The 24,698-nt window shown below is 50.0% G+C and overlaps 2 protein-coding genes and 1 long non-coding RNA gene across 3 annotated transcripts; all 3 read left to right on the top strand.

Annotated features, from left to right (window-relative positions):
• Positions 1-1,945: 1,945 nt before the first annotated feature.
• RPL26 (ribosomal protein L26) lies at positions 1,946-7,173 on the top strand. Its single transcript, XM_008687995.2, has 4 exons — positions 1,946-2,005; positions 2,927-3,099; positions 4,225-4,365; positions 7,004-7,173. The coding sequence occupies exons 2-4, from the start codon at positions 2,932-2,934 to the stop codon at positions 7,130-7,132; spliced, it is 438 nt and encodes a 145-aa protein (XP_008686217.1). The 5' UTR covers positions 1,946-2,005; positions 2,927-2,931; the 3' UTR covers positions 7,133-7,173.
• A 1,215-nt stretch (positions 7,174-8,388) lies between these two features.
• Positions 8,389-13,094, top strand: KRBA2 (KRAB-A domain containing 2). Its single transcript, XM_008687994.2, is given in 4 exon segments — positions 8,389-8,938; positions 10,451-11,086; positions 11,089-11,235; positions 11,831-13,094. Coding segments are annotated over 3 exon segments (1,470 nt in total). The 5' UTR covers positions 8,389-8,938; positions 10,451-11,013; the 3' UTR covers positions 13,081-13,094.
• A 6,646-nt stretch (positions 13,095-19,740) lies between these two features.
• On the top strand, positions 19,741-23,034 carry LOC103660386. Its single transcript, XR_567792.2, has 2 exons — positions 19,741-21,743; positions 22,341-23,034. It is a non-coding gene; the product is annotated as an uncharacterized LOC103660386 (long non-coding RNA).
• The last annotated feature ends 1,664 nt before the right edge of the window (positions 23,035-24,698 follow it).

Below are 24,698 nucleotides of genomic sequence, written 5' to 3'. Positions count from 1 at the left end.
ATCAAGCACTTTTCCTGGGGGGCCCCTGATTGTCAGTTTCGCTGTTTATGTCTCCTCTTAGACAATCAGCTTCCAGCGGGCAGAAGCTTTAACTAATTTCATTTTATGACTCCAGTGTCCAGATGATCAGGGATGCTTGCAAAATATGCTGCATAAACGTTTGTTGAAAAGAATTACAGGGGCGTCTGGGCCACTCAGTCCTAGAGTGATCTTGATCTCAGGGTGGTGAGTCTGGGCCCCACATTGGGTGTAGAATTTATTTAAAAAAATAAACTTAGGGGCGCCTGGGTAGCTCAGTCGTTAAGCGTCTGCCTTTGGCTCAGGGTGTGATCCCAGGGTTCTGGGATTGAGCCCCACATCAGGCTCCTTCGCTGGGAGCCTGCTTCTTCCTCTCGCACTCCCCCTGCTTGTGTTCCCTCTCTTGCTGGCTCTCTCTCTCTGTCAAATAAATAAAATCTTTAAAAATAAAAAAAAATAAACTTAAAAAAATTGCAGTAGAGATATTATCACTGAATTTTTAAAAAAGATTTTATTTATTTATTTGAGAGAGAGTGAGAGAAAGAGAGAGCACGAGCGGGGTGAGGGGCAGAGGGAGAAGCACACTCCCCCTTGAGCAGGGAGCCCAATGTAGGGCTTGATCCTGAGACTCTGGGATCACGCCCTGAGCCAAAGGCAGACGCTTAACGACTGAGCCACCCAGGCACCCCTGAAAACCCATGTTCTTTACTGACTCTTCTCTGGGTCCTCAAGGACATGGTTTCTCACTCTTTGACTTGACCCAATGGAGTCCTAGAAATTGGGACCATATACGGAAGGGGCTGGGAAGAGCCTGCATGGGTTCATCTATAACCTAAGGGTTCTACATAACTTGCAGAGTTCCTCTCACTTCTCTGTGGCTCAATGACCCCATCTGTATAATGGGAACAATAATACTGTACCAGCATCACAAGACTATTTGTTGGATTAAAGGAGTTAACAACGTAAAGTGAGTAGAAGAGTGTCCCCAGGACTCAGCAAGCTCACTACGTCTTAGGAATTATCATGAAATGTGTCTTCCGTTAGTATGACACCGCATCATTCATTCAATGACAATGCATTATTCATTCGACAGAAAGGGATCCCCCACCAGGTGCGCGGCCCGGGCAAGCAGCGGGAGCTCACGCCCCCCACCCCCGCACTGCAGCCTGACCCAGCATCCCTTTGGGGGGAGCTCATCCCCCCTGCCCCGCTTCCATCAGACCCTGAACCGAAGGACAGCGGGCAGTGACATTCAGAAAGGCACACAGCTCTCCGCTTGCAAAGGCCTCCTTCCAAGTGTGGTCTCGGACCCACATCCCGGGCATCATCTGCGAGCTCGTTAGAAACGCAGGTGCAGACCTCCTGGCGCGGGGCAGGGAGGGATCGCGGGTCCCAGACCTCGCAAGGCGGGTGGCCGTCTGGAGCCGAGTCTCGGGCGGTCCCCGCGGCGCCGGCAGCACACGCTGCGGGGAGGGAAGGCAGCCGGTGTCCGCTGGAGCTCATCGAAAGACGAGCGCTCTCGATACGCCCGCGCCACGAGCCGGGGCGGACTTGGCTGTGTCCACCGTACCGGGGTGACCCGCGGCCGCGGGCCCAGCGTCACCTGGCGGCCGCTAGTAAGACCTCCCCTTTCCCGGCGAATGGGACGTCCGCTCCCTCACCACGCACCGGGGCAGTCACACCCTGAGCAGCCCCCGCCACCCGCCCAGGAACGACCCTTCCCGGAGCACGCAGCTGCGGAACCCAGACCTCCCATGGGAGGCACCAGGCCCTGGAGAAGGCAGTTTCGCAGTTCCTTGCAGTTCCCCTCCAAGCCGGGGGGAGACACTAGTCATCAATTTCTTTCCCAGTTTCCCCTTCTCGTTCAACGCCGCGCCTCTCTCGCGCCAAGAGATGATCGGTCTCGCGAGATCTCTCGTCAACTTACAGAACCGGAAGTAACGTGTGGATCTCTTCCCTCTTGCGGCCATCGCTGAAGTGTCGGCGGGTGAGTTTTGGCTGTGCAAGCGCGAGAAATCCGCAGCCATCCTTTCGCGGGCGCGATGTCTTTTGACTTCAGGGGCCCGATACTCTCTCGGTGGACGAATAGCACCCAGAGAGAGGGGCCAGGATGGTCTTGACCTGTTTTCCCGCAAGCTTGAGGGCCGATGAGCTCGGGGAAGGGAGGAGGAAAGGGGGTTTGGGAACTCGGCATCGGCGCCTGGAGGGGAAGGGTTCTCTGGGGATGGAGAAAACTCTAATCGGCGTAGTTTCCTAAAGAATGGTCTCGAAATAATCTCTGGATAAAGCAGGGGAACTTGCAGGCCGCGCTTGCCCAGGAGAAGGCTTTTTGGACCCGAGATGTGTAGCCCTTCCTGGCTTGGCGACGAAGGAGCCGATGCATTGTAGGGAGCTAAATGTGCTCACACCCGAGTCCGTAGCGTATTGACGTTGGTTGGTCTTTGCAAAGCGTGATGTTTTGATTGAATAACAGTTGTGGGTCTGCCTTGCCTTCACGCATCGGAGATGCGAGTCCCGTCTTAACTTCCGTACCTGGTATTTCAGGAGTTTGGAGGGTGTGAACTGAAGCAAGTGTGTTACTGATGGAGCATTACTTTTTTTAAGATTTTATTTTTATTTATTAGCACAAGCAGGGAGAGTGGCAGGGAGAGGGAGAAGCAGACTCCCTGTTGAGCAGGGAGCCCTACGTGGGGCTGGATCCCAGGACCCTGGGATCATGCCCTGAGCCGAAGGCAGACGCCCTGCAATTCTTTATTCCGTAAACAAATACAGAAAACATCCCGGTAGAATATGACTGGTTCTATGGGCTTTCTAGCATCTCAAGCTGACAAAGTTGCTGTTAAGTGTTTGGAAACGACGAGATTGTGATCATTTAAGGGTTGACACCTCTTTTAACTTTTCTCTTTAGCCAAAATGAAGTTCAATCCCTTTGTGACTTCTGACCGGAGCAAGAACCGTAAACGACATTTCAATGCACCTTCCCACATTCGCAGAAAGATCATGTCTTCCCCTCTTTCCAAAGAGCTGAGACAGAAGTACAACGTTCGATCCATGCCCATCCGAAAGGATGATGAAGTGCAGGTGGGTACCGCGTTGGGGTCATCTTGGCAGATGTCCCGCACTCCGGGCCTGGAAGAGGAATTGCGTTCTGGGAACGATGCACCGGAGACGTTACTCCCAGAACAGGAGTGCAAAAGGGAACTAAAGAATCAAACAGGGAAAAGTATCGATTGTCCCAAGCATCAGAATGGGGGCGTGTGAACCAGAAGAGAGATGGCTCAGAACCAGCTCGTTGCTTTGTGATGAGCTTTTTCTTGGTGTGATTGGTCACTGAAGACACCTTTGAGGACCAATACACAGAGTTCTGTCTGAATCAACCCTGATACAGAAGCCCTAACAGAACCATAGTTTTATATGGTGGTTTTATGTTTACCAGTAAATAACTTGTCAAATCGATTTAAGTGAAAACGTCTGTACGTGTTTTCCTAGCTGTAGCCTGCAGCCGTTGATGACAAGATTCAGGCAGGTTTCTACAGCAGCTTGCCTGTCCCCAGTATTATTTGATGAGGTTAACACCCATTTAAATAAAAAAACCTGTCCCCAGATAGTGGTGTGGGTTGAGAACAGCCACCGGTTACCACTGTGCTGGTGCCGGATGTGCCAGTGGACTTGGGAGATGATCTCTGTTTTCAAGATCTCTTAATGCGAGAAAATCTGCAGCTGGAAAGAAACATCAGTGCAGGAGCGCTTTGGGTTGCTTCCTGACAAACAGGAACACTAGGACTCCTGGGTGGGAAACTGTTAAGACTTCAGGAAAGAATTGGTTCCCATACATACTTGCTGCTGACCACTCTGGCACTGGCTTGGACATGGTAATGGGTTGTGAATTTAATCTTGTGGCCTCTTGCTTCCTTTGGGATGGAGTAAAGTTCCTTTTTAAGCAAGCCAGAGTGGGCTCGTTTTTAACCTTTCCCCAAGCCCACCGCTGCTTGTGGACCACCAGTTGATGCTCTGTCCATCACTAGACTTACATGGGGGCATGGTTTATTTGCAGGTTAAAGACAGAATTATTGGCACGTTTCTATTAACTGTTAAGTCTTTCAAAATTGAAAGGTCTTACAGATCTGATAGAGTGAATGACGTTTATGTGATTTGTAGCTTTCCTGGTTCCCAAGGTTAATATTTTTGTTATTTTTGAACTTTTAGGTTGTGCGAGGACACTATAAAGGTCAGCAGATTGGCAAAGTCGTCCAGGTTTACAGGAAGAAGTACGTCATCTACATTGAACGAGTGCAGCGAGAGAAGGCTAACGGCACAACCGTCCATGTGGGCATTCACCCTAGCAAGGTACGTGTTTCAGCGAACGCTCACGAGAAGAGAAGGAAATTACAGGAAGTGTTGGCAAACGTGATTGCTTGTTTGCAGGGCCATCCCAGAGAAGTAGAATCCCCTGATTTTAGAGGTTCTAGAAACCAGTCTGAAAATTTTTATGAGATCAAGGCGTCTTTAACAGTTATTGTATATGTTTAATGTATTTTTTTTCTCAAAAGCTACCAAACAAATCTTAACATCACGGAAATAGGGTATTTTTCTATAAAACAGAGCTGATACCCTGTTTGCTTTTACTATTCAAGCCAAGTAAGCAGGGCACCTGGGTGGTTCAGTCGGTTGTGTCCGACTCTTGGTTTTAGCTCATTACAAATGGGGGAAGAAGCTGAATCCCAGAAGCTAAGATCTCGTGGATAGTGGTAGTGTCTGAGCCAGGATAGAAAATCTGGTCTGTTTCCCATGCAAGTGCCTGCTTGGGACTTGGGTGTGAATTCTCTGATACTTTAGTCTCTCATTTCTTTCTTAGAATTCTTTAAAAATTTTATGATCTTAGGATCTGTGTGTTTTTGTTTTTTCAAACTACAGGAAAGTTGAAGGATTGGTGTGGCTAAATTCCATCTCTTTCACCTGGAATTCACTATTAACATTTACCCGTGTTTTCTTTTCCCCTTTTCCTTTCCGCCAGTGGATTATAAGCGTCATGACACTTCCTCTAACTCCTTTAGCGTGTGTCTCCTGAGAGCAAGGATTTCGCCGTTCTCTAGCCTTTGCCAGTCCTATGTCTGGTCCACCAGTAGATCGGCTGTTGTCGAGTTCACCAATCCAGTGATAGATTCTTGGCCTTTTCAAAGTAGCACAGCATAGGACATAACCGTTTCCTTCGCCGTGGCTCAGTGATTGTCTTCATCTCTTTATTTCAGTCAAGGACTTCAGACTTCTAAAGGCAGAGGACTCCAGCCCAGACCCCAACACCCAGTTGCCTATTTTGCGTTTCAGCTTGGGTTTCTGATAACCTTAAACCTAATGTGTTCAGAATTCTGAGTCTGTTCAGACTTTGTTCATCACCCTGTATAGCAGCTCTATCCTCCCAGTTGCTCAGGACAAAAATGCCATTTATTATTTTATCTCCACCCCACCCCACCCCCCACTGGCTGCTGTCAGGTGATATCCAGAATCCCATCTGTTGCCATCAGTGGCCTACAAGACCTTACTTGATCCCCCTCACCAGCCACTTGTAGACCTCCCCTCTTCTGACCTAGTCTGCTGGCCGCCTCGCCCCTCCTGCACCCATGCTACTGATAGTGTGTCTCTGTTAGCAGTATCACCTGGCCACTTGACGGAATTCCAGATTCTGTTCCTGGCTCTACTGGGGGCAGGATCCAGGGATCTGTTCTAACAAGCTCTCCGGTTGATTCTTAGACACACTTAACATGGAAAAACACGCACCTGTGAAACTTTTAAGTTCTCCTGCCTTTGGACCTTTGTACTTGCTGTATTTTTACCAAAACAATTCTTTACTTTCTTCAGGAGTTCACCTTTCTCTTCAGGTGTTGTCTTTTTTGTGTGTTTTCTGTTGAAATACATTTGACCTAATGTGTAAATTGAAGGTGTGCAAGATGTTAGTTGGATAGATTTGTATATAAAAGGATTGCCACTGTAGCGATATGAGCGCTTCTAACATGCTAGTAGTTGTTTTTAGTTGGAGTAACAAAGTTCTAGTCTCTTAGCAAGTTTAGTGATTATGATACAATATCGTGTATATATCACTACTGCACATGAATCTCTAGGACTTACAGTTTAAGTTTATACCCTTAACATCTGTCCTGTTCCCCATCCCTTGCTGACCAATTTATTTTTGTCACAAGTTTGACTTTTTACAATTCCATGTATCTGTGAACGTCATACAGCACTTGCCCGTCTGGTGTCTCTCACCATAATGTGCTCAAGGTTTCAGGTGTCTGAATGCAGCGTTTTCTGTAGGGCCTTGTTTGGTCACCCTAAGGATTTAGCCCATGCTCTCAGTCTTTAGCCTCCCCTTATTGCCCTGTGTTTCGGTATGTCAGAGTCTGACACACATCCACTTTGTTTTCTCTCTCCCCATGTTAAAGGACAGGCTCCATGATGACAGATACTCTTTTCGGTCGTTATGCTCTGTTCCCACACCTGGTTTAGCATCCTTTCCCCCTGTTCCTCGCCTTCCTTCGTAAGACCTGAATGTACCGTCATCTAGAGACCTTTAACAATTAGATTTGTCGCAGCGAGATCTGTGCTGTGGTTTTGTGGGTCGGAGCTACATTTGTATTCCAGCTCAATTCTCAAGTTACAGTAGAAACAGAAATGTGGGGGCGCCTGGGTGGCACAGCGGTTAAGCGTCTGCCTCCGGCTCAGGGCGTGATCCCGGCGTTATGGGATCAAGCCCCACATCAGGCTTCTCCGCTATGAGTCTGCTTCTTCCTCTCCCACTCCCCCTGCTTGTGTTCCCTCTCTCGCTGGCTGTCTCTATCTCTGTCAAATAAATAAAATCTTTAAAAAAAAAAAAAAAAGAAATTAGAAAAGAGAGCATTAAAAAAAAAAAAGAAAGAAACAGAAATGTGTATGAGTTAGGTTGTGAAGCCGGTAACTGTTTAAAGCTTAGAAGTGTTTTATTTTTCTGCAGGTGGTTATCACTAGACTAAAACTGGACAAAGACCGCAAAAAGATCCTTGAACGTAAAGCCAAATCTCGCCAAGTAGGAAAGGAAAAGGGCAAATATAAGGAAGAAACAATCGAGAAGATGCAGGAGTAAAGTCATCTTATGTGCGACTTGAAATAAAAACTTAAAATGAAGAGCCTTTGCTTTCTGTGTGGTGCTTGGAGAATACCACCTCCCTTCCAGTGGATTGGTTTTCGGGGAGGTCAGGTGGCATTTGCTCCCCGGAGGCAGGCCGCCCCATCCTGTGGCTTGATTCTGCTAAAATACTGTTAAAGTAGGGTGGGTTTTTCCATTTGAGCACCAACTGTTTAAGCATCCAGAATAACAAAATATTGAAATCAGGACTGATAGTAGAGCAGGCAGTATTTGGGGAACACCATGCCTCACTGAGAAGGCGGCCCAGATATAAAAAGCCCTGTGGGCTCCTGCCTTGAACCTGCCCTTTCACTGCTGTTGGGCTACGACTCTATACGTGTGCATGTGGCATACTTGCACGGTTTTCCGCATAGAAGCGACATTGCCAGTGGGATGAGGCTTGTGCAGAAGCGAGGAGCCGCTGTGATTTGCAGCGGCGCCTCGACGGCTGCCCCGAGTCATTCTTCGCCACCTTGCATGGCTGGTGCCGCTCGGAGGAGTGTCACCACGCCAAAATCTCACAGAAGGGAAATGCTTAGGTTGCAGTTTAAGTAAGAAATGTTCATCTGAAACGTAGGTTCTCGGGGCTCCGTAAAAAGGTGCCGTCACTGTGGACAACCCGTGCGCCTCCGCCCTCGCTCGCTTTAGACGAAGCTTCTAGAGGCAGAATGATGAATGTAGCTTACTTTCCTACTTCCCAAAATGCAGGCTTCGCAACAACGTGGGGAAACACCGGTCCTGCCTCGGGGAACCGGGGTCGGTGGCTCGCTCTGCCGAGGTCCCATGCAGGCCGGCCGCAGGGAGACCAGCCCCAGCGACCGCCAAACGACAGGCGGCGCAGGACCCTCGCGGGACCCGGTCCAGAGCGTGGAAAGGATGCTGGGCGGTCGTCGGGGGCGGGGCTTCCGGCCGGCGCGGAGCGGCTTCCGGTGCGAGCGGCCAGTGGGAGATGCGGCGCCGGCGGGGGCGGGAGGTGTGGCGGCGGCTGGTTTCGCGCCCGGGTCGGGGGGACGCCGCGGTCCCCGGCTCATCCCCCTGCCGACCGGCCGAGTTCGGGGGTCGCCGGCCCTCCCCGCCTCTCCCCGGCCTCGCTCATTGGTTCAGCCCCTAGCTGGCCGCCCTCGCGGGGGTAGGGGGCGGCGATCGGCGGGCGGGGCAGGGGTGCGGGCGGGCCCGGAGTGGGGGGCGCCCAGCCCGCGGGGGTGCAGGGAGGAAGGCCACGTAGAGGGTGTGGCGCCCGCAGCAAGTCCCCAGGAGCGGGCGGGCTGTCTGTCGGGAGGTGCGGGGAAGCTCCGCGTCTGCATCAGGAAAACGGTACCTCCCCGTGTTGTGGCCGAGGGAGCCGACGCCCCAGTAACTCTGCCCGAGGCAGGCACACAGTAGTGGTAGAGTCGGAAATGGAATTCCCAAGGCACCCGACTCAGCGCTCCCGGTGCGCGGCCTCGCCGCTGCACCTGTACGGGAAGTGTCTGCCAGACGTGCTCTGAGCATTCTATCTCTGCTCTGAGTCCCTTGGCGCTCAGAGGGAATGCCGCCAGGGAGGTGGCTCAGCCCCTACTTGCTGGGTTGTGTACACCAGAACCGGTCAACTACAAATGCAGAAAATAAAGTGCTCCAGAGCCCGGGCGCTACCGAGGAGGGAGAGGTGGCAACCGGCTGGAGTCGCTGAATGCGTCAGGAAGGCAGCTGAGTTGAGCTGGGCGGGATTCCCAAGATCAATGGCAGAACCTTCCAGGTGTGGGACGCCAAAGCAAAGACTCACAGGTGGGTGAGGACGGGAGCCCGTTCCAGTTTTCTCTAACCAAGGTCATTTCTCCGTTACCCCGCTGTCACAGATTGCACCAGGAAGCTCAGCACAGTCTTTGCATGCTGCTGTGGAACAGGTGTTGAAAACCCAGATAACCACAGGGATGGGCAGATAAGGTGGACAAGTTAGTAGGGCGCCTGGGGACGCTGGGAAACAGGAGAGTGCAGGCTCTTTAACCCAAGCGGCAGCTAGTTGTTGCCAAGCAGCAAAGCTCCCAGGGTGGCCAGATCTTCCCATTTTCCAAGAAGGTCGGATGAGTGAAATCCCCCCATCTGTACCTATAGGTAAATCATTGTCATTTCTCAAAAAACAAGCACCGAGGGACTAACCAAAACAGGTCTGTTAGCCAAACGTGGCTTTTCCCAGCATAGTGTGAGGACTATATCTCATATTAAAGACTGAGATTTCGCATCTTTTGATTATAAATTATTTCCAACCTGTCTTCGTTCTTTTATAGGATGGAGGCGAGGCTTGTCCTTCCTTTGCAGTCCCCTGAAGGGCCTCAAATAGGAGCCAGGGCAGCCACTCAGAGATGCTGGTTTCAGGGAGGAGTCTCGAAGGTGCTTTCCTGAATCCCAGTGAATATCTTGTGGTTTCAGGTCTCTTCTGAGGACCACTCGGGCTAGGCGATGATAACATATTCCTTTAGAGACAAAGTGCCATTGTCAGTGATTAAATGTGACTGGTAGGGGCGTCAGGGTGGCTCAGTCAGTTAAGCATCTACCTTTAGCTCAAGTCATGATCCCGGGGTCCTGGGATCCAGCCCCACATCAGGCTCCCTGCTCAGCGGAGAGCCTGCTTCTCCCTCTGCCTGCCACTCCCCCTGCTTGTGCGCATGCAGTCTCTGTCTATATTAAATAAATAAATCTTATAAATAAATAAATATAACTAGTAGATGAAACAAACTGGTTTATTTACTGCAGAACTTCTCAGAGCCTTTATTATTTTTTTTTTTAAGATTTATTTATTGGTGAGAGAGGGTGCTTGGGAGCAGGAGGGGCAGAGGGAGAGAATCTTAAGCAGACTCTGTGCTGAGCATGGAGCCCCACGTGGGCCCTGAGATCATGACCTGAGCTCAAAACCAAGAGTCAGATGCTTAACCAACCGAGCCACCCAGGTGCCCCCTCAGAGCCTTTAAAATGTCCGTCTGTACAGAGGAACTGGAGCAGACTTAAACAGCACTTGCAAACGTTCTATTTCTTCAACGCTAAAATGTATGTCTTCCGTATATGTTACTCTGGATGTGTCGTTTAATGTAGGTTCTCTGTTTTTTCCCTTCTAGAGAAAGTCATCGGTAAGTCAGTGGTTTTATAATCAGCAGTGTCTTAGAATCAGGAATGTCGGTGGTCAACCGGTGATGCCGAGCACGGGAGTTTGAAGCCTTTTTAGTGGAGAACCTTCGGAACCTCAGCTTACCTAAGACTCTCGCTCAGAGCTTTGAAACCTTTTCCTCTTTCTGTGCTTTTCAGGGTTCTGCCCTGCCCCTCGGCTCTGCATCTGATGGCTTCTTGTCTTCCTCCGATCGTTGTTATCCTGTTATCATCACGTGAACTCTTCCCGTGGCCGCATCACCCTCCCACAACCTGGAGTGGTTCTAAGGAACCTCAGTTGATGGTCAAGTTGTCTCCCTGAGGAATTCTCTGGTCTTGGTGGAGTGTGGACCATTTGGCCTCCCTCTTTTTGGCGTGGTAATCTCCTGACAAATCTCTCTGTACACACACACAGGTTGACTTTTTCCACTTTTGGAAACAGACCCTGCCTCTCTTCAGAGCCATCAAGCCTGTACAGGAAGGGGTCTCCCAGTCTTGGAGTACCCTGCTTTGTTCCTGGACTCTCTGCTTTGTTCTGGAACTATGTGGGCCTCAGCTCAGGCAGTGTCAAAACAGTCTAGGCCTCCAGACCTCCCAGGAGGGCAGAACTTGTTTTCCTCGCCCACGAAGCTGGACTCACCTGCTTGGATAGGAGACCACATCTTTACTTCTGTTATCTTATAATAATCACAGGACTCACATTCCGAGTCATTTACACTGGCATGCCTTCATTCCTGGTACCCTCCGCTGTCTCTCCCCCAGTCCTGCTGCAGCCACTCCTTAGCCCAGGCCCCAAGAATGGTCCCTGTGGCAGCAGCTGGTGTCATTTCAAGAGGTAGCGACGTTTGAGGACCTGACCAAAGATTGGAAGCGTTTGAAAGCCTCTGGGAAGGCCCGCTGCAGGGACACAATGCTGGACAGTTACGAGAACGTGGCCCCTCAGGGTAAGGACTCAGAATCTTCCTTCACTAAACCCTTGTACCGTCAACAGGGGAAAACTACCATTCGGAAATTTCCCACCACTTTCTCCTTGATTCTGCTAAAATGAGGACAGACTCTTCAGCCTCGAGAAATTGATTACATTGATTGTAGGAAGGCTGAAAAGCCCTCCCTGGTGCTAACTTCAGGCTCAGAGTTTGCTGTTCTCATGTGGTGCCTTCCGGCAACATTCTCCCGTGTGTATGATTGCAACAATTAAGCATTTCCATGTATCCTCTCTCCTGTACAATTAATAAAGACAGGTTAATTCGGTTCTGTTTCATGAGCTAACAGGTTACTTTATTCTGTTTGCCTAAAGTCTAAAATTACTACACATTTCTGTATATCTTACTGACTTAAAATTCTTTTGACATGATCAGGTTTTGAGCGGCCTCAGTTGGCTTTCTAGCTGCTTTATTCTGTTACTGTTTTATACTATGTTATCTTTCTTCTGTGTAGTAGTCTTCAGAAATCCCATGGAAGAATGAGGAACTTTGGAGGGAGAGTCTCCCAGAGGGAATAGCGGTGATTTTAACTTTGTTTTCTCGCTCGCTCTCTTAGGCTCCTTCTTACAGTTCTCCGTGATGCCCCAGAAAGCTGCAAATGACCCTCCTGGTGTTTCCAGTACAAGTGATACGGAAATGGAGATACGTACCATGAGAGAAAAGTTTCTTATAAGCGTGACGAAGTTAGTAGAAAGCAAAAGTTACAACAGCAAGGTATTTTCCAAAGAAAAGTACTTCCAAACGATAAAGGAAGTCAAAGAAGCTAAGGAAAAGGGGAAGAAGTCCTCACGTGACTACCGCCGCGCAGCAAGATACGACGTGATCTCCGTGCAAGGCACAGAGAAACTAATAGAGGCGACGCACGGAGAACGGGACCGCGTTCGGTATTACGTGCATAAGGAGGAATTGTTTGATATTCTCCACGACACGCATCTCAGTATTGGACACGGCGGGCGGACACGCATGCTCAAGGAGCTACAAGGAAAATACGGGAATGTCACCAAAGAGGTCATTGTCTTGTATCTGACACTCTGTAAACAGTGCCACCAGAAGAACCCGGTACCCAAGAGAGGTCTCGCCCCCAGGCCCATTAAGGACATTGACTCCAGATGCCAAGTGGAAGTACTTGACATGCAGTCCAACGCCGATGGTGAGTTCAGGTTTATTTTATATTACCAGGACCGCTTGACCAAGTTTATCATGTTACGGCCGTTAAAAGCCAAGCGGGCGCGTGAGGTGGTCAGTGTCCTATTGGACATTTTCACAATTCTCGGGACACCTAGCGTGTTAGACTCAGGCAGCGGCGTGGAGTTCACAAACCAGGTTATTCACCAGCTCAATGAGGTATGGCCGGACCTAAAGATTGTCGGTGGTCAGCAGCGCCCTGGCCAGGGCCCGGGCTCCCTGGAGCAAGCCAGCCATGACGTCAAGAGCATGATAAATGCCTGGATGCAGAGTCACCGCTCACGTTGCTGGGCCCAAGGCCTGGGATTCATGCAGATGGTGAGGAATCAGCTGTTCGACGTGTCCTTGCAGCGAAGCCCATTCGAAGCGATGTTTGGTTTTAAGGCCAAACTCGGGCTGTATTCCTCACACTTACCCCGGGAAACCGTGGCCGTCTTACAAACAGAGGAAGAGCTGGAAATTGCTGAAGAACAACTAGAAAGTAGCCTTTGGGTCAGGCAGGAAGAAAGGGCTGAGGTCGGAGCGGACAGATCCGACATGGATGAGGACCTCGATCCCCCCGCTCCGGAAGCTGCAGAGCCCTGCACCTCACAGGGGGCCCCAGGTCTCTTCTGCTGGTGACCGGGCACCTGCCGAGTGGGTACCCACGGCATCTGTGGGTCCGTACGGCTCCCAAAATTCCCTGGGGAAAGGAGCACAAAGCTGCACTCTCCCGTCGCTCAAACTGTCCATGCCGGTCCTTGCTCGAAGGGGATAACCGGGTCGGGTCTGTGACCTGGGGCCACCGTGACAAACCTTTCTCTCGTCGTTCCAGAGACCAAAAGTTCAGAATCGGGGTGTCAGCAGGGTTCGCTCCTTCTGGAGGCTCTGAGGAAGAATCCATTCCGTGCCTCTCTCCTCTCTCTGGTGGCTGCTGGCAATCCTTGGCTGGTACACGTCCAGTCTCTGCCTCGTCTTTCTGTGGGTCTCCACGTGGCCTTCTCCCCTCTGTCTCTGTGTGCGTTCTCCTTTTCCGTCTCTTAGAAGGACATCATTGGATACCCGATCCACGTCATTGGATTTAAGGCCCACCCCAGTCGAGGATGATCTCATCTCAAGAGCCCCCCCTTAACTGTATTTGCAAAGACCTTTTTTCCAAGTGAGGTCAGATCGGCAGGTATTGGGGGTTTGTCCTTGGGTGTATCTGGGGGACACAGTCTACCAACTGTAGTCAGTAGAGGAGTATGTTTGCCTGCAGAACGTGAACTCATGGGGTCTTCAGTGTGTAAGCTGGTGCTTATGCCCTCCATGTATCTGGTACGTATTCCTTCTGCCAAATCCTCAGACAATATCCCAAAACGCGGGGGCATCAGAGGAAAAGATGGAGACGAAGTACAGGTAGCAAGAAGAGGTTGATCTGACATAGCTTGGAGACTGGCCCCCTCCGCGCCTGCGCTCTATTTCCTGCCTCAAGAAGAGCCGCAGGTACCATCCCTGCTCTCAGAATGGCACGCACAGGGAATGGTCTGACCTGCCTGGAACAGACTTTAAAAGTTGGCCAGAATTAAGACATGCCTGGGATTTGGGTCTGAGTCTGCCAGGTGTCTCTGCCTCAAGAATAGAAAAGCACGTCTTTCTGGAAGAGCTCAGTACGTTCCAGGAAATGACCAGTCGCCAGGGACTCTGGAGCACAGGGCAAACATGGGCCAGAGGTCCCTGCTCCGGCCAGAGACGACTAGAGCAGGGGCCTGTCTGGGTCATGGTTCAGGGTGAGGAGAACAGACCTGGCCAAGGAGAAGGATGATGCCCTGGGTACGGTCGTGTTCCCACGGCCTAGACGATGCCAAGCCATCAGAGGGGTTCGGTGAGGATTTGTCGTGGAAACGAATGGTTCTGCAGAGATGGACGCAGGAAAGGGGAGGGCCTGGTCTTTGTTCTCCACGCACCCTCCCCGCATATCCTGGAGCCATCCAAAGCCCATTCTGATCGCCCCTCGAGCAGGTTTCCTCCTCCATACGGGCACTACGTACCCCTACCTACGGAAGGGGAGACGCTGCCTGCCTCACAGGGTTCTTGTGCGAGCCAGCGAGAGAATGTGTGAAGGGACTTTGTCTACACACCAAAGTTAGTTGTCCTTGCTACCAGCGGAGCCCGTCCCCCACGTGAGAGCTGGGGGCCTCTGCCCTTCCTTTGCTGGTTAAACAGTGTTACAGGGAGGCTACATGATTGTTATTAGAAAGGAGGTAATAGCACCTTCCAGCGTGTTTCGGGGGGCCAAAATCTTGCTCCATCCTTGGCTGGGACCTAACTCTGCATTGCTCCTTTGTCACTCTCCCTGGCAGGGCCTGGGAGGCCCGGCTCGACCCATGTTACCGACCCTCATGCTGACCTACCACCTCCTGGTGGCCGGGCAAACCGGGAACCGCATCCCCAACCCGTGCAGGGGAGAGGTGAGATGAAGCGCAGCGTCCCTGCCTTCCCTGGGGAGGGGCTACAGATAACCCAGGTTTCCCGAGCTGCTGCGTCGCCGCCCTCCCTTCCCCTTTCACTTCTTGCTACTGGTGGTGGGAGCGAGTTAGGGGTGGACACGGAGACCCGGTGCGGCCTCGCTCTGCGTTTGCACATCTGGAGCAAAGGCTCCTGGGGCACCGCCAGATGCTTTCAGCTTGCGAATGTAGTTTGCGTGTGAAACTCAGATCATTGCCGTCGTTCTCAAAACGAGGTTTCATATACACCTCTTGAAAACTTGGGCCGTCCGGCCACACCAGGCCCGCAGCAAAGGACTGGAGCTCGGCGGTAGCCCCCAGGGGGCAGTCTGCGCATGCGTCCTCCGGGCGGCCACCCTCTGGCCACGCAGCATACGTGCTCGTGCATTTCTGTGGCCCGTGGCTGAAGACAGGCGCGTGAAATGAGAATGTGAACCACGGCCAGAAACCAACCGCTGTTATCTTTAAGAATTTATGATGCAAGTGGCATTCCACATCAGCGGGAGGGGTGGTTTTAGTCAGCTAATTAGCTCTCGGTCAAGAACACATGACATCTGATTCCTAAACAAGAAACGGAACTGTAAAGATATTGGGGGAGAAATGGGGGATTGTCGTGATCTTGGAATGGAAAAAGCCTTCCTGAGCCCTACATGAAATTCAAAAGCCATAAAAGAAAAAGCTGATATACTTGCCCTCCTGAAAATTTCAGATATCCGTGGGAAATACCGCCGTTCACAAAGAGAACAAAGATAAGTGACATTGGGAGAAAACATTGGCAACACCTAAAACCATCCTAATTTTTAAAAGGATGCTTACGAATGAGTAATGAACAGAGCAGCCAATAGAGAGCGAGCAGAGGCTAACCACGGAAGAAAGAGAAATGGGGAATTAATGCTTCACATGCCTGTGTGCAGCTGTGCTGTGATCGAGGAACCCTGGGCTTGTCAGATTGGGGCTGTCCATTTCAAGGAAACAGACCCAAGTTATTTGAGAATCTTCATGTCTTCCATTGTGCGCGTGGAAGAAGCAGCACGTGCCTGGTGATCCTGTCCTGATTGAACAAACCCTACTGATACAGAGATAAACCGATTGCTACCTTATTTTCAAGACAGCTCTGTTAGTTTCCCAGGGCTGCCCCGAACAAACTGGGGGGCCAAAACAACAGAAGTGTATCGTGTCACAGTTCTGGAAGCCAGAAGTCTGAGATCAAGGTGTCCGCAGTGTTGGGTCCTTGCCGGGGCTCTGGGGAGACTTCGGTGCCTCTCCTGTCTTCTGGTAGCCTCAAGTGTCCCTGGGCGTGCAGGTGACATTCTCCCCATGCCTTCGCACCTGTGTGTGTGTCTGTCTCCGTGTCCAAGGGTCCCCTTCCAATGAGGACCCCATCGTGTTAGATTAGGGCCCACCCTAGCGATGTCATTTTAGCTTGATCGTCTGCATCCTTACTTGGCAATAAGGTCACTTTCAAAAGTACTGGGAGGGACAGCTTCAGCCTCTTTTTTTGGAGGGGTGGAGCTGGGGGATACGGTTCAACCCAGAGCCGCAAGCAATCAGAAGGACAGGTTTTTTTTCCAGAGGTAATTTTTACAAGGTGTAGCGACAATTTCTAAAGTCTTGGAAGACTTAACACAGCCCACTGTTTAAATAGCAACAGAGAACAAAACACAAAAAATCGGTACTGGTTGCAGAGGTTCACGCAAATCTTCGTTTTACACAGAAGCAAATTGATGCTAAGATCTTAATACCCTGTCCTTCTGGATCATTCGGCTTAGTTTTATGGTGCAGAATGGGATCTACTTCCACATCTGTCGGAGAGAGGGAACGTCGCCCTCAAGGTTGAGTGCACTGTGGCCATTCGCCGACCCTCGGAGTTCAGAAGTGCAGTGGAAAGAGCTAGTCTGGTCCCCAAATACACTTCTGCTTTTCTGTCTGGGTTTTTAGGGGATTTTGGGGGGAGATTTTCCTGCTTGTGTGTTGGGGGCGGTAAGAACATCTCACATGAGATCTACCCTCTTAACAACTTTTTAAGTATACAATACGCTATTGTTAACTGTAGGCAAAATGTCCAGATGTCCAGAATATAATCATCTTGCATAACTGAAACTTTACACCCCTTGAAAAGCAGTCCCCCATTTCCCCTCCCCCTAATCCCTGGCAACCACCATTCTGCCGTCCGCTTCTCTCGACTGTTTCGGATTCCTCATTAGAGCAGAATCCTGCAATATTTGTCCCGTGTGACTGCTTTATTCACATAACGCCCTCAAGGTTCACCCATATGGCCACACGTAGCAGGGTTTCCTTCTTTTTTGAGGCAGAATAAACCATTGTGGGCACAGAGCACACTTTCTTCATCCCTCCATCCATCGATGGACACGTGAGTCACTTCCACGTCTTGGCTGTCGTGAATAATGCTGCAGTGAACGTAGGAGTGCAAATATCTTTTCAAGATCCTGATTTCAGCTCTTGGGTAAAAGTGTTAAGAGTGGGGTTGCTGAGGGGTGCCTGGGTGGCACAGCGGTTAAGCGTCTGCCTTTGGCTCAGGGCGTGATCCCAGCGTTATGGGTTCGAGCCCCACATCAGGCTCCTCTGCTATGAGCCTGCTTCTTCCTCTTCTACTCCCCGTGCTTGTGTTCCCTCTCTCGCTGGCTGTCTCTATCTCTGTCACATAAATAAATAAAAATCTTAAAAAAAAAAAAAAGAGTGGGGTTGCTGGATTATATGATATATCTGTATTGAATTTTTTTAGGACCCTCCACACTGTTTTCCATGGTGGCCACACCGTTCAGCATTTCCGCCAACAGTATGGCAGAGGTCCCATTTCCCCACGTTCTCGCCAACACTTGTTACCTTTTGGGTTTTATTGATAATAACATTCCTAACAGGTGCGACGTGGTATCTCATTGTGGCTTTCATTTGCATTTCCCCGATGACTAATGATGTTGGGCCTCTTGTCACGTACCTATTGACCATTTGTATGTCTTCTTCGGAGAAATGTCTGTTCAAGTCCTTGGCCTATTTTTCAATTGGGTTGTTTGGGGTTTTTGGTGGTGGTGGGGGGGGGGGTTTTTTTTTGGTTTTATTTTTGTTTTGGGGTTTTTTTTTTTGTTTTTTTTTGTTTTTTTTTTTTTTTTGCTTTGAGTTGAAGGAACTCCTTATATTTCTTGGATATCAACCCTTTATCAGATAAATGGTCTGCAAATATTTTCTCCCGTTCCAGAGTTTGCCTTTCACTCTCTGAGCTTCGCTGTGCAGACCCTTTTTAGTTTGATGTGGGCCCGCTTGTCTCTTTTCGCTTTTGTTATCTGTGCTTTTCGTGTCCTACCCAAGAAATCACTGCCAAGACCAATGTCATGAAGCTTTTCTCCTGTGTGTTCTTCTAGGAGCTACAGTTCCGGGTCTGAATGTTTATGTGTTTAATCGATTCATTTCTGCTATTCACAGAGTGGGGGAGAAGCTTATTTTCCAGCAAGGCGTTCCACCCCCCATGTGGCAGTGCTTGAAACACTAGAGAGCTACACAGATGCTAATGGTACATGCTATGAATTACACTCCCAAAGGTCACCAGGGTACCCCCACTTCCTAGCCCATGGCTCCCGCTCAATCCTAACCCATCTTGATTTCTTTGGGATGTTAAATCCACTTCAACTGTCATCCCATCTTCTTTTCGGTTTCCGTGATATGGAAAACTAGTGGGTTTTGTCCTACTTAGGGCCACTCGTTCATTCTTCCCTCGCTGCTACTCTCCCCCCTCCACTGAGATACTGTGTTCCGAGAACCTGGTTTTATTGTCCCCCTTTTCCTCATCCTCGACCGTTTTTTCTAGTCTGTGCCAACTGGAAGACTTGTATGCCAAACTCCCTCAACCCCTCCCGAGCTCCAGTCTTCACATGCCTTACAGTCTTCTCAGGGCCAGTAATCACCCCAGACATGCTGGAAAAGATAAACTGAGGCACGTTAGCATTTGGAAGAGCCTGTTGGCACAGACAATGACTTGAATTGAGTGACGTCGACCGCAAAGTGGTTAGGAGTTTTCGCCTGATGGGAGCTGGGGCGAGCTGTTCGCAGGGAAGTCACTGAAGCAAAGCAAGACTATTATCTGGTTGGTTCTAGCTTAAGCAGTCGCCTTATTTAGGAAAGCCTAGTTGGCCACTTGTGATGGGTTGTCCCTAAGTTTCACTTGCCTGGATTTGAGCGCTCTGGCCTGAGTTTTGGTTTGCTTATGTAGGCTACCACGCTGTTAGCCCCACCCCAGCCTAATGGTCTCCTCGTTTGAATTCTTGGTTCCTGAATTCTATTAACGGCACCCTGGGGTCACCTAAGGCGCTAACCTCGGTCATCCTCAATAACTCATTCTTCCTCACTGGCCGTAGTCAATCACTGGCAGATCATGTCATTCCCTCCCAGCGGCAGGTTATGTTTTCCAAGCGTGGGTGCGACCTCTATCTATAATGCAAGCCCTTCTAGACCCCCGTCAAGAGATGGGTTTTGTCATTTCCTTGAACCTAGATAGACCTGCGTCCCTGCCTTGACCAACGGAGTGCAGAAGAAGTAATGATATTTGTCTTTGGAGGTTAAGTCACAAAAATACCACCTCACTGTTTCTGGAATGCTCATTCTTGGAACCCAGCCACCATGCTGTCAGGAGGCCCACGCTTTCCCCGTGGAGAGGCTCACTCGGAAAGCCCTCCAGCCCTCAGCTCGTCACCAAGAACCAGAACCAACTTGCCAACCATGGGAGTAAGCCATCTTGGAAAGCGACCCTCCCGCCCCCAGCTGATCTTCCCCAGATGACACTGTAGGCAACAGAGGTAAGCCCTGGGCAAATCACCGAGTCATGTGAAAAATACATGATTGTAGGTTCAAGCTGCCAGCTTGGGGGGTGGTGTGTTATGTAGTAATAGATAACTGACCCCCTAACTCTGAAATGTCTCTTAAATCTGTTACCATCTCCATTTCCCCAATAACAGTAAGCACCACTGAACGCCGACTTACCTTCAATGCTAAGGTGCTTTGGATTTATTCTGTTATTTAATCCTTACAATCCTACAAAGCGGTTTGAAGCTGAAGAAGTAAGTTTAAGTAGCAAAGCAGCTTGACTTCATTTCTCTCCTTTACAGAGGAGGAGATGTTCTCAGAAAGGGCATCTAGCCCAAGATTCAAACCCCAGTCTTTCTAAGTCCAAGCTCAGTCCTTACAGCCACCGTTCTTGCTCACGAGCTTCTAGTGGCGCCCGTCGCGCGTGGGAAGATGGCTTCAACCGGACTCCGAACCGGATATGCAGGTCGACACACGGGGTGGTCCTGACTTGTGCCACGATGAGCCGCTTCGGTTCTGGGTGTGGCCTCAGGTCTCGGGGAATGTTTCCGTGGCACTCATCTTACGTGGGGCAGTAGGGAGAGAGCCAGGCCGTCAGCCAGTCCAGGCTCTTGCCGAGTTACATACTTGCCACGACTTGGTTCCCGCCACCAAAACCAGATGACTGAACCAGCCCGTGTGAGAGTTCCCCTCCCGCTCTCTGTGCAACGTGGAAACTGCCCTCTTGTACTTTGGCACGTCCTGCCTCTCCCAGAACCGCCCCCCCACACCAGAGCTCCCCATCAGGGCTCCTGTCCCCGCTTCCGAGAGCTGAAAGATGGGAGGCCCAGACATGGATGCTTTTGCGAATGTTCTCCATCTCCCACTTGATCAGAACTAGCTTCGTGTTGTGGGATGAAATCTGCTTTTCCGCAGCTCTAGGAGAAGAAGGGACATTTGTCTTCTGATATTTCTGAGATGCTGTTCCCAGTGGTTTTGTGAAGCCAAGCACTGGCGTGTCCTTAGCACTCAGAGAAGCGAGGGAAGGTGGCTGAGAACCTGGCTGACACGCTTGCTTCCCAGTTACGTTGCATGCGTTTTGGACACGGGAGCAACAGACCACTAAAGCACGGTTTGCCAACGCCAAGTTCAGTCACCGTGCGGGCTAATGACCTCGGCCCAGTTATCTTAACCTTTCCCAGTACCGTGGCTTTGGGTTGGAGTATTTGAAGGGGGAGGTTTCGAGGAGTTTGTTTTTAAATGTTATTTACACTTCTTTCCACTTGACTCGTGGACATTTTACAGAAATGGATTTAAAACCTGAGATACTTTTAAATATGAAAGAGCAAGACTCTTGTTCAGAAAGTTAACCAATGGTACAATCGGTTTGTCCCTGGAATCTTCTTCTGAATTTTGTCCAGAATTCTTTCTATCCCTTTGAATTTGTTGCAACGTGGTTTCTCTTTTAGTCCCTGGTTCCTTTTATTGTTTTTATCTTGGCGCTAATCTTTGTTTACCCAGGTTCTGACATTTTTTACCCCAGAATTAATTACCCCAGATGGTCTGCTGTCCTGTGTTTTCCAAGCAAACAAAGTGGGCAGGAAATCAGAGTTTCCTGAGCAAATTGGCCCTTCCGCTTTGGTATGAGACTTCGCCTTTCAGAAGCTTGCTTGCTTTATGTCTACTTTTCCTCTTTATAATTGATTAAAGATTGTTTTCATTTTGATCTAATTAGAGCTTACCTTTCCCCCGTTTAAAATGTAGTCCTCACATTTTCCTTTCGCTTCCCTGAGTCTCCCTCGTAGAATCCAGTGTTCTGTTTGATTTGAACTGTGACATCCTTTTTGTTGGCCAGCTCCTCGCTCAGAATAGCTTCTCCGCACCCAGAACTTTGGCGTCGGATTTCTTCTCAATTTTAGGCACTTCCCTTGACAGGACAGTGTGATCGAGCAGCGAGCAGAGCAGGCGATGAGTTCTTGTGAGCCTTGCCTCTTGGCGTTTTGCACAGATGGGTCCCTCCTAACTTTGGTGAGTCATTCAACGACCAGATGTTTGCTTTTCTCCCCGCTCTGTTCCACCCCAGCACCGAGTGAGTGTGCTGTTCTCTGAAGGGTATCACCTCTCAGTCTCTCTCTCTCTCTCTTTTTTTTTTTTTTTTGGTTAAGATTTTATTTATCCTTTTGACAACAGTGAGAGAGGGAGCACAAGCAGGGGGATGGGAGAGAGAGAAGCAGGCTCCGCACTGAGCAGGGAGCCCAATGCTGGGGCTTGATCCCAGGACCCTGGAATCAGGACCTGAGCCGAAGGCAGACGTTTAACCAACTGAGCCCCCCAGGCGCCCCAGGATAGGGCCTCTTTCTGCCTTTCTGGAAGGCAGGAGTCCCGGAAATACCTGCCTTGAGGGCCGGGACCACTAGGATCTTCCCCCCACTCGTAACCCAGATCACTGGTAACAACCCAGCCCCAGAACCCTGTGCCTGAACCGGGAGCTGCCTCCCCCCATTGCAGACACTTTCTGTCTCCAGAAGAGAGCCTCCCCGAGATCTTGGCTTTTCCTCTCCCTTCTCTCCTCACACCCCCACTTCTCTGGCCCCTCACTTCCATGCATTCATTCAATGTCCATAGACGTCAGCTGTGAACCAGGCACCCTCAAGCGAGCGATCGTGGTCGCGTGCTGCATGCTGACACAGGGACACGGCAAAGCCTTCTGTCTGTAACGGGGGGCTCCGTGAAGGCCCCGCACAAAGGCCACCGAAGCTGAGTGGTGAAAGAGGGTTTGCGGCTCCCCCATGAACATTCTCCATTCTGCCTACTTTGTATCGGAGGATTTCTCGCAGGGGAGATAAGCTCCGCGGGATCGTCAGCAGGAAACCCTAGCAGACACCACCTTAACCCAGTGATCAAATTAACACCCCCAGCATTTGTGCGACCCAACGTTTCCGTCACGTTTCCACCCAAAATGCGTTACGTGAATCTAATTACGAAGAAACGAGAGAAACCCAGATTGAGGGCCGTCCTACCAAGCAGCTGGCCTGTGCTCTTCAAAAAGGTCCAAGGTGTGAAAGACAAAGACCGAAGGAAATGAAAAAAAGACTAAGGAACTGTCCCAGTTAAAGTAGGCTAAAAAGACACGACCGCTGATTGCAGTGCATGATCCAGAACTTTCTTTTGTTATGGATATCGCTGAGACAAGTGGCAAAATCTGAATATTGCCTGCAGATTACAGTGTTGTTTTATTCTATGTTAATTTCCTGATCTTGGGAATTGTACTGTGGTTATGTAAGAGTTTTTAGGAAATACACATTGGAGTATCTGAGGATAGAGGGGCATCATGTCTGTAATTTATTCTCAAATAGTAGTAAAAAAAATAGTAGAGAAAAAAAGATGTGCGTGTGTGTGCGTGTGTGTGTGTGCGTGTGTGTGTGCGCATGTGTGCGTGCGTGTGCGTGTGTGTGCGCGTGTGTGTGTGCGTGTGTGTGCGCGCATGTGTGTGTGTGCGTGTGTGTGTGTGTGCGTGTGTGTGTGTGTGTGGAGAGAGGCGGGGGAAATAAAGCAAATGTAGTCATGTTAACATTTGGGGAAATCTGGGTGAAGAATGTAAAAAAATTCTCTATACTGTTCTTGCAATTTTTCTGTAAGTCTGAAATGTCTAAAAAAATTTTTTTTAGGGGCACCTGGGTGGTTCAGTCAGTTAAGCATCCAGCCCTTGGCTTTGGCTTAGATCGTGATCACAGGGTTGTGGGATCGAGCCCCGTGTCAGGCTCTGCACTCAGCAGGGAGTCTGCTTGAGATTCTCCCTCTCCCTCTGTCCCTTCCCTCGTGCACATGTGTGCGCTCGCTCTCTCTAACAGATAAATCTTTTTTTTTAAGATTTTATTTATTTATTTGACAGAGAGAGACAACAAGAGAGGGAACACAAGCAGGGGGTGTGTGAGAGGGAGAAGCAGGCGTTCCGCCAAGCAGGGAGCCTGATGCAGGGACTCCATCCCAGGACCCTGGGATCATGACCTGAGCCGAAGGCAGACACTTAACGCCCGAGCCCCCAAGGCGCCCCTCTCTAATAAATAAATCTTTAAAAAAAATTTTTTTTAAAGAATGCGTAGGTCCCACGGAAGAGGACAGACAGCTTTGCTTTTTTGTGACCCATCCCTTAGGCCTCAGGACCTGTGAGCATGGCAGTACAGGGCCGTAGCCTGCAGTGTGCTCTTGGGCCCGCACAGGCTGGTTTCCATGAGAGCGAGAATCACTCTGTCATCCAGGCCTGGCATCCCATCCCCCGTGTTGCAAACCCCAGAAGGTGACTGAAAGCCCCCAGGCCCTGTGCTGTTTCCCCCTCGGCACGCAGGTATATTCCAAGGATTCGGCAGAATATGGCGTCTGACAAATCCCTACTCAGTGACATAGACAGAGCCAGACTTCTCCCAGGTACCTACGGTTTCCATCTCACAGACCAGCTTCACCCCAAACAGTAGTCCCCCATTAGCTGATTCCTTTGGTGACATTCCTTTCTGCAAAACAGGGGCTCTTAGCCTGTTTCTTTTTTTTTTTTTTTTTTTTAAGATTTTATTTATTTATTCGACAGAGATAGAGACAGCCAGCGAGAGAGGGTACACAAGCAGGGGGAGTGGGAGAGGAAGAAGCAGGCTCATAGCAGAAGAGCCTGATGTGGGGCTCGATCCCACAACGCCAGGATCACGCCCTGAGCCGAAGGCAGACGCTTAACCGCTGTGCCACCCAGGCGCCCCTCTTAGCCTGTTTCTGTCTAATGGTCTGCGGAGGCAGAAAATTATAAGGCTTGATTTGTAGCAAATTAAACTCTATATTCTGTCTATCTTGGCACTTGGTAGGGTTTTTTCAGTTTGTTGTTGTTGTTTCTAATCATGCACTTAATATTTGAGAGCAGGTCTAGACTCACAGTGAAACTGAGCACAAAGTACACACAGTCCCCAGCCCCCCCTCACAGACACAGACACGCACACGTAA

Source organism: Ursus maritimus, unplaced genomic scaffold (genome assembly GCF_017311325.1).
Source record: "Ursus maritimus isolate PB19 unplaced genomic scaffold, ASM1731132v1 scaffold_14, whole genome shotgun sequence".
NCBI lineage: Eukaryota > Metazoa > Chordata > Mammalia > Carnivora > Ursidae > Ursus > Ursus maritimus.
The sequence above is the reverse complement of the archived record's forward strand: the minus strand, read 5'-3'. Positions and strand labels throughout refer to the sequence as shown.